The sequence below is a fragment of the Sorghum bicolor genome, chromosome 1 (genome assembly GCF_000003195.3).
Source record: "Sorghum bicolor cultivar BTx623 chromosome 1, Sorghum_bicolor_NCBIv3, whole genome shotgun sequence".
In the NCBI taxonomy this organism is placed as follows: Eukaryota; Viridiplantae; Streptophyta; class Magnoliopsida; order Poales; family Poaceae; genus Sorghum; species Sorghum bicolor.
The window spans coordinates 77,659,795-77,668,737 of NC_012870.2; the positions used below are offsets into that span (position 1 = coordinate 77,659,795).

At 51.8% G+C, this 8,943-nt stretch overlaps 2 protein-coding genes across 2 annotated transcripts; both read right to left on the bottom strand.

Moving 5' to 3' along the window:
• LOC8080584 (uncharacterized protein sll0103) lies at window positions 350–2,792 on the bottom strand. Its single transcript, XM_002468486.2, has 2 exons — window positions 2,588–2,792; window positions 350–2,421 (listed from the first exon to the last, which is right to left on the bottom strand). The coding sequence occupies exons 1-2, from the start codon at window positions 2,603–2,605 to the stop codon at window positions 487–489; spliced, it is 1,953 nt and encodes a 650-aa protein (XP_002468531.1). The 5' UTR covers window positions 2,606–2,792; the 3' UTR covers window positions 350–486.
• On the bottom strand, window positions 3,807–7,018 carry LOC8080585. The gene is made up of 2 exons (XM_002468487.2): window positions 5,525–7,018; window positions 3,807–5,110 (listed from the first exon to the last, which is right to left on the bottom strand). The coding sequence occupies exons 1-2, from the start codon at window positions 6,764–6,766 to the stop codon at window positions 3,989–3,991; spliced, it is 2,364 nt and encodes a 787-aa protein (XP_002468532.2). The 5' UTR covers window positions 6,767–7,018; the 3' UTR covers window positions 3,807–3,988.

Below are 8,943 nucleotides of genomic sequence, written 5' to 3' on the forward strand. Positions count from 1 at the left end.
AAAAAACTTTTCACCCCATCCCACTCCCATCAAATATTTGGACACATATTTGAAATATTAAATATATAAAAAATATTTAGTTGTGCAATTTATATTTACGAAACAAATTTTTTAAATCTAGTTAGTCTATGTTGAGTCACTAATTGTTATAGTAGTCAAAATCTTTTTCTTTTCGCGAAGAACTGAATCATTAGGAATCGCGCGGAAAGTTCTGCGCTGTTTCAATATATATTTTTTTCTTTCCGAGCAACACAATAATATAAGTGGTCAATGGAACCTCAAGTCTATTAGAACACAACCACCTGTTCTTAACGAAAACGTCCAAAAAGCAATACAAGGAGGCAAAGGAGCTCTGAATTTCAATTTACTCATCCATTCCTCACACAAATTTGCATCTAGAAACCAAACAAAACAAAAATAGTATTCCGCGCATGGTTTTATTGCTAGTGTGAGTGAATTTAAGATAACTTTCACAGGGCAACACGTCTACTGGTTTACCACTCCTGGTTCTGGTAGTGCAGAGCTTTCTGCTTCCTTTCTTGCCTTGGACGGCTGCTGCTGCTCGACCGAGGACTCCTCCCGTGCCTTCCGCGACCGCAGCAGCATGGCTCGCATGGCCGGCGTCGCGAACGACGACGACGACGCCTCCGCGGCCATGTTCATGTAACCGCCCATGTTTACCATGTTGGCGCTGGCGCGTTGGTGCGAGTGCCTGGACATTCCAGAGAGCATGAATGCGCGCCCCGACCGCGCGTAGCTATTCCCGTTGGAAACGAGCTGGCCCATCTCCTGCAGCTCTGCTCCCAGCGACTGCATCGCGGCGTCGCCGCCAAGCGCCGCCCCCGACTGCACCACCGCTTGCTGCCTGCTCATGAGTATCTCCATCGCCTCCTGGTGCGCGCCCCGCTCCGCCGCCGCCCTCGCCGCAGCGATGTCCTCGGCCGCCTCCACACGGACGCGCTCCCGCTCCACCTCCGCCGAGCGTTCCGCGTCCACCACCTGCTCCGGTCTCGCCACCACCGTGTCCCCCGCCGTCACGTCGACGTGGGTGCCTCCAGCCGTGTCCCTGTAGCTGCAGCTCACCTTGATCAGAGCAGTCTCACCGTCCGTTGCTTCCACGGCTGGAACAGTCAAGAACAGCAGGAAACGCCGCTCCTCGTCCGCGTAGAGCTCGCCGACGCGGACAGAAGCGGAGCGGCCGTCCTCGTCGACGCGGCTCTCGTAACGCCCGGACTTGATCGAGCCGACGTGTACTCCGGGGTGCCTGGAAGCGATGGTGACACGCGCATCCTGCACCACGACGGTGAGCAGGCCGCCGATGCACTGCGCGAACGCGTCCTGGATGACCGCCTCGTTCCCGATGTACGAGAAGGTGCCGGCGGTGGACTCAGCGATCACGTGCATAGCCGCCGCGTCGTGGTCGTTGCCGAACCCAAATGTGTGAACCGGCGCCGACCAGTCCCTGGTGCTGGTGGCCATGAAGGACGGCGGCACGAGCGCCTCGTAGTTGGGCGTGGCGCCGGCGCCGGGGCCCCGCGACCACCGCGGCGCGGTGTAGGTGTCCTGGCCGTCGGAGAGGAGTATGACGCTGGACACGGTGTTCCTGTGCCGGCGCTCCTCGAGCACCCTGGCCGCCGTCCGGAGCCCCTCGGCGATGTTGGTGCCGCCGCGCGCGACGAGGGATTCCACGGCGCTCTTGGCCGCGGCCTTCCCGTCGCCCGACATCCGGAGCAGCCTGGTGACGCGGCGCGCCCTGTCGGAGAAGGACACGACGCTGAGTCGGTCGTGGGGCCCCAGGTTGTCGATGACGAACCCCATGGCCTGCTTCAGGAGCGCCAGCTTCGCACCGATCATGCTGCCGCTGACGTCGAGCACCGTCACGAGGTCGAGAGGCGCGCGTGGCGCGTCGCCGGCCGCCGCTTCGGCATCAGTCATCCCGGGAGCCTTGATGTGCACGAGGACGGCGAAGTTGTCGCGCGACGAGTCCCTCGCGACGGCGGAGTACTCGGTGTGCGTCGTGACAGCCAACGTCCCACCGGATCTGAATGAAGCAGCCGCCTGGTCGCCGGAGGAGGGCGGCTCCACCTGCTCGTCGTCGTCGAACACTTGAGGCTCCTCGGGATGGAGCTGTGGCTGCCAGCCATGCAGCGGCACATGTCTCATCGGCAGTGGTTGCACATGGTGCATGCGCTCCGGCCGTCGCAGCGGCTGCGGTTGCGTGCGCGGCATCGGCGCCGGCTGCGGCTGCACCACGGACGGCAGCTCGCGCCAGCGCGCGTTGCAGAGCGGGCAGACGAGGTTGCCGTGCGCGACGCTGGCGGAGATGCAGTGGAAGTGGAAGGTGTGGGAGCACTCGGCCGTGAAGATGGCCTGCCCGCCGGCGGCGCCCATGGCGGCGAGGCATATCGCGCAAGGATTGCTCTGCACCCAAGCAAGTCATACAGAAAACTATCTTTCAAAAAGAATTTATTTATTTATCTGGAAAGCAAAAACAATCGCATGTCGAATATATAGTAGAAAGTAAAAAGTACAGGTGGAATTCTAGAGAGACAACTGCAGAATTCAATGGCGGATTTCAGGGCCTCACCTGGTCGGTACCTTCCATGTCGATCGAGTTGCTTCGAAGGATGATGATATTATGGAATGGAATGAAAAATGTTTACGAGGTGTATCTGTGGGACATATGAATCGGGTATATATAACAGGGCAGATGCTTCGACTGAAAGGAACGAGAAGTGCACATATTGTATATTGTGCTAGGTCTCCTTGAGGATTAAGCGATCGCCTACTCCAGGATTAAGCATCTGTTTTTTTTTTTTTTTGGAGGAAATGGATTAAGCATGTTCTGATCGATTCGGTTGTTCCGGCCCGGCTGAAGCGGAGTGCAAGGACCAAGTCGGGGACCAGGCTGAAGCCCAACATGGTCTGGCATATACCAGCCCACATAACTTTGAGCCCAAAGCCACAACGTCTCATGCCCAACACAGAAAGAAAAAAAATCTATATTATCTTCCTTAACTTTTTTTTTTGGGAAAGATCTCTCTTAAATTTTGTGAAAGTCTACTTTTCTTTCCTAAACTCTATATAATCAGGTAAAATACTTTTCTCAACTTTTCAAACCGTTCATCTTTACCTCTTTGACCTTGTTATAAGCAGTTTTGAAGGCGGTTTTGTTTTTATTTATTTATTTTGGCTGAATCTTTAAAAAATCATTGTAAATCACTGAAATTAAAAAATAGAAAATCCAATTTAGTTGAACTTCACATGAGCCATTAAACATAAAATATGGTATTCTTTAGTATAAAGTTTTTCTTGTGGCTTTAAATTGAAACTTTTATATAATTAACTGAAATAATTCGTAGCTGCAAATTCTTTGGTCCAATTATGGTAAATTTTTTATGGTGGACAAACTATTATATGGATTGATTGGTACTAAAAATTTTATACTCATTGAATCATGTATAGCTTAGTTACAAATTTATTTATATTTAGCAAGCATAAACATAAAAAAAAACTATAACTAAGCTATACACAATCCAATGAGTATGAAAAATTTACTACAATTTAAGAATGCATTAATTAGTCCACCATCAAAAAATGACCATAATTGGACCATAAAAGCTGCAGATATGAATTACCCATTTAATTAAAAAAAAATATAGATCTAAAGGTACAACAAAAGCTTTGTACTAAAATATTCTGTATTATATATTTAAAACTGCTTTTAATACGGTAGGGATGTAAAATGAATAGTTTAAAAGTTGAGAAAGGTGTTTAGTCTAGTTTTAAAGTTTAGGGAGATCAAATTGATTTTAGCGAAAGTTATGGGAGGTAATGTAAATTTTTTCCGCACAGAAACGGAGAAGCAGCAAGGAGGGGCCAATGGTTTGAAACGTGTATGCGTGGACACACACGACTGACGACCCTAGACTCTTCTTATACGAGTACAAGAAAACGTACACAGCAACACACACTCTGGAACGCGGAGCTAGCAGGGGATGTTCCGGCCGTAGTTGTCGTCTCTGCTAGGCGGCGCATCAGTGGCGGCGGCGGCGGTGGCGGACGAGCCCGAGAACTTGTCGTCGATACCGGCGTGGTAGAGGAGCGTCCAGATGTGCGTGATGAACTCGCCGCCCTTGCCGAGCTCCTTCTGGTGCGCGACTATGCTGCCGTGCGGCGCCATCGACACGATCAGCTCGCACCACAGTTCGGCCAGCGCCTCCCACAGGCCTTCGCCGCCGTCGCCGCCATGCGTCTCCAGAAGTTCTATAGCGAGCTTACGGCCTCTCGAGACTATGCCGACATCTGCTGGGCTGTCATGTGCCGGCCCCTGCTTCACATTGGCCTCCTCCTCGTCCTCGCCGCCGCCGTTGGTTACATCTTTTTTGTCGATCGCTTTCGCTTCGTCGAGGAGGACGTTGCACATGTACTTCACGGAGTTGCTGGCGACTGGGAGCAGCTTCGGCTTGTAGAACACCAGGTAGGCGCAGTACTTGGACAGCGTGGTGGCCACGAGCCTGTAGTCCACACGGCCTGATCCTGATCCTGATACTTCTTTGCTCCGAGTCCGGCGGCCGTCCTCCAAATCCATCAAGCGTTTCTTCGATCCTACAACGGACGGCTGCCGGCCACCGCCGCCGCCGGCGGCGTCTTTCAGCTCCAGCGTGCTGGTCGCGACGTGCCACACCATGATTCTCTCCATGTGCGTCTGAGCTTTGCAGTGCTCCGAAAGCAGCACGTCGCCTTCCAGCTCGGTCCTCCTCTTCAGGGACTCATGGCCGTCGACCAAACCTTTTCTGTTGTTCGCGAGCGTTGTGCATATCATCTCCTCTATGTCCGCGGGGACCGGCCGGAGGGTCTTGCACTTGTTGACGCGGAAGTCCTCGTCGCCGGTGAGCAGGACGAAGGACCTCGCCGTGTGGTACAGCTTCACGATGCACTCCGGGAGGCGTCGTCTCTGCTTCTTGGTCGCCTTGAGAAGGTTGAACTGTCCGAGAGAGCTGCCGATGGGCTCGGCGATCTTGCCGCAGCAGATGAAGTTCAGGACGGAGTTGAGGAAAGGGGAGTCTCGCAGCCACGGTTTCCGGACGTATTCGGTGACCACCATAACCTGAAAAGGTAAAGCAGGGGCGGACCATCAATTATTGAAGGGTCTCAATTCCACTATTCCAGATGTGATAAGAACAGGGAGCAGGGTGTGCCGTGACAGGATGATTGGAGGACAAATTGCACGAGGGTTAGCCTTCAAGTCTCTGTCTCTCTTTGTGAATGCCAAAGAGAAATGTAGTACACTCGTACTGCGAGTATTGGGTATTGTCAGATTTCAGCAAGCGAGTACTCCGTATATCGTACACGGACCATACTACTGTAGCACGCGTGACTGAAACAATTGCATAGTGTCTGTCTGTCTGAGAAAACAAAACTTCGCTGCAATATTTATAGCCATGTGCCGGAGCGGTACTAGTATACGTTTATCAAGCTCTCTCTGATTGGTGTCACGTAGTCACGGCACGTGCGTACGTACCTTGGTCCAGTCGGAGAAGAGGTGGATGAAGAACTCGCAGACCTCCATCCCGGTGACCATGCCCACGATGACAAAGGTGATGAGCAGGTCCACGTTCTTGCCATGGACGAGGTTAGACGAGCTCCCGTGGGGCACCCGGTAGTGCCGGACCGCCGACACGGTGATCCATACGGACACGCCGACCGTCACCACGAACAGCGCCGTGCTGACGACCGGGAAGCCGGAGCTGAACAGGATGGGGTACTTGGTGTAGAGCAAGTCCCTCGCGAAGCCCAGCTCCGTCCTCACCACCCGGAACGTCCGGTCCCGGCCGGAGCTGATGAGGTCGTCGAAGACCAGCAGCTGCGCCTTCGGCCTCTCGCTCTCGGCCGTCGCGACGCCGGCGAACTTCCTCCGTAGGAGTTTGCACAGCGCGAAGGAGAGGCACACGTCTCTCAGCTCTTTCCCGTGTTTCTTCGATTTCAGGAGCGTCCCATCGCACCCCCAGACCTTGGCGACGGTGACGGTGTCCTCCGCCGGCTTGTACTGAGCCTCGTACTGCTGGCTCTCCACCCTTTCGGCCTTCGCCTCGGAGTCGCCGACGATGAGGTAGTTGCAATCTTTCAAGCACAAGTCCTGCTGGTTATCCGAGCCCTTTGAGGGTATCTTGTGCTCGTGCTTCATGTAGTCGGTGACGAAGCTGGTGCTGGCGTCGCCATACCTGCCGTTGGCGACCTTGAACCGGACGATGCGCTCCAGGAACTTGGCGACCATGAGCGCCCAGAGCGCCCAGAGCGGGCACCGGAACTGGGAGGCGTGCGAGTAGTAGCGCACGTAGAGGCCGAGCGTGACGATGTTGTAGGCGCGCGTGAACTCGTGGACGGCGAGGTCGGAGCGGCGCGCGGAGACCCCGTAGCCGGAGATGGTGTAGACGCCCTCGTAGCCCGCGAGGAGGAGGATGCCCCAGAGCAGGTAGAGGTCGCTCCGGAAGGGCATGGAGAGCAGCATGGTGAACATGCCGAAGAGGAACCGCGTCACGGGCTGCGTCACGGCGAAGAGGAAGCCCTTGATGAGGTGGCTGGAGCTCCACAGCCGGTGCTGCGACGCCGTCAGGAAGTAGGCCAGCGCCAGCGCCAGCGCCACGAAGCACGCCTTCGTCTCCACGATGATGCGCAGCGCGCTCTCCGACACCAGACCTTGTTGCGCGTTGTGGCACGCCTCGTATTTGAGTGCCGGCGGCGGCGGCGCCATGATGGCTGCCATTGGTTGCCGAGATCGATCAGCTGGAGTAGGAGGACGAGACTCTTGGACGCAGACACGTACGATCCGAGACAAAGGCTGATGCCTCTGGTTCTGGTGTGCCCACGAGCAGCCGAGCAGGGCGCGCGCACCTGTATATACATGCCATCCAAGAGGCTTTACGATTCGTGCGAGGGAGGGTCCGGGCAGAGTTCATTGAAACGCATGGTTGGAAATCACTGAACAGAAGCGCCAGTGTATCAGTTGACTCCAATGATGACTCAAGTCAAGGGTGCAGGCTGGAGTGCGCCAACATGGCAGCTTCGTGTTTACGGCTTTACGCTCACAGAGAGGCTGCAGGCAGGTCGAGTCGTGTGAATATGACAAGCTTGACCTTCTTGAGAAGTTTCAGACAATCTAGGGTCTGCACTGAATGCATATTATGATTTATGAATGACTTGCGACTTGTGAGGTCTCCTCGAGCAGTATACATTTTTCCATAGTTAAAGCCCTGAAACTTGCTTGTGAGCTTCTCAGGTCGATTCTTTTTTTTTTCCTTTCCTTTCAGAGATCACAGGAGTCATTGGCTGCAACTTGTTCTTGAATAGCAACTTCACCTAATCCTATCGCCTTTGTTTTGTGAGCTGACAGGATGGCTGCCGAATTATATTGGCAACAGGAGCAAAGCGAGGGGGAAAAAAGAAAAAGTACCAGCAGCATTGCTAATAAGTAATAACACTAACATGTTACATATTCAGATTTAAAGGGCAAAAAATGACGAGGAGCATGAGCAATTGCAGGCTACCGGCCGGCTGTCATCGATCGGCATCGTTACGTTGTCGTTGACTAGTGAAATTTTTCTGTCGTGCTGAAATCTTGGATAAGATCATAGGCGGCATCAGAATTCAGATCCACGTTCTGTTTGGAAGTTGGAGCTCCAGGGGAGGTTGGTAGGAACCTCCTCCTAGGCTCCTACGAGCTAAGCACGCCGTCCACATGTGCTCATAAAAGACTAACCCATGACCGTGCCTCTAAAGTCTAAACCCTGCTGGTTGGTCATCAATTGCTAAACCTCTGAATCTGCCTACTGGAGCACTGGTGTCCTTAGTCCTTACCTTACCGGCGCTCCGGAGACCCACGGGATGGGGAAGAAAGCTTGAGGAGGGCAGGAGGTGTGGCCGCCTTGTGGGTCCTGCGTGTGATATGTGGGGTCCCGTGTTTTATTTGCTTTGAGTCATCAAATTATTGTCAGGAAAATTTCTCGTATTATGGTGAGTCATCATATTATTGTCAGCAAAATTTCTCATATTATTGTGTGGACACTTTACGTGACAAAAACACGTGAAATACTTCTCTTCTAGTCGCAAATATTTGATTGCGTGGATCTTTCTATATTTTCTTCACATTATTAAAGATCTCATGTATTATAATATTATATGAGACGACCTTTAAGACTACTGATTGTGGGAATGTGATCTCTCTGCCAACATATAAATTGTCAATAATTATTAGGTACCAAACAATATCTATTTTTTTAGAACCCTTTGTCATGATCGACGACATCTCTAAGTTTTCTAGGTTTGAGCCCATAGACCTGCAACACATAAATAAGGGAATGATGCTGCCAAGAGCTTCCCGATGTTTTCACAATGATAAACACCTAAACCGATCTATTAGGCAATGATTCTGTAAGGTCGTCTACCCACGTTCCTCTAGTTATCGTCAAAGCTCTTCATCACCAACTAAAAGCATCAAGCCCCAATGTGGTGAAAACTAAGATTTACTTCATCTACATCGACAGAGGCACTCAAATGACATCTACAAACTCTAGTTAGTCACTAACATCTAATTTCCACATAAGCTTGACTTTTTTGCTGAAATTTGGATAATGTTGAAATGTTGTGAGAGAAAAACACTGTTCCTTCGCTGAAAAGTACCGATGAAATAGTGCTTCAGAATAGGGTGATGTCTAGATTAAGATAAGATCAGATCCTATTAAACTAAGTTTTAATTCATCAATGACACATAGAAATGTACCTACACTTAGAAGGCCAACGACTACATTTATGGACCATAGAAATAAAGGGAAACAAAAAACCTAGACTCAGGCTATAATTGGTTGGGAGATTCAATTCACTTCAATCTTATGGGGCACCTTGCATGCCGCTGGTTAATTTAACATGTGTATTCCAATAACTCAA

Bases quoted from the DNA above. Each gene is read 5' to 3' on its own strand.
- LOC8080585 (XM_002468487.2), bottom strand. From the start codon at position 6,766: ATGGCAGCCATCATGGCGCCGCCGCCGCCGGCACTCAAATACGAGGCG. The intron at 5,111-5,524 runs GTACGTACGCAC...TTACCTTTTCAG, and splicing joins TCTTCTCCGACTGGACCAAG to GTTATGGTGGTCACCGAATA.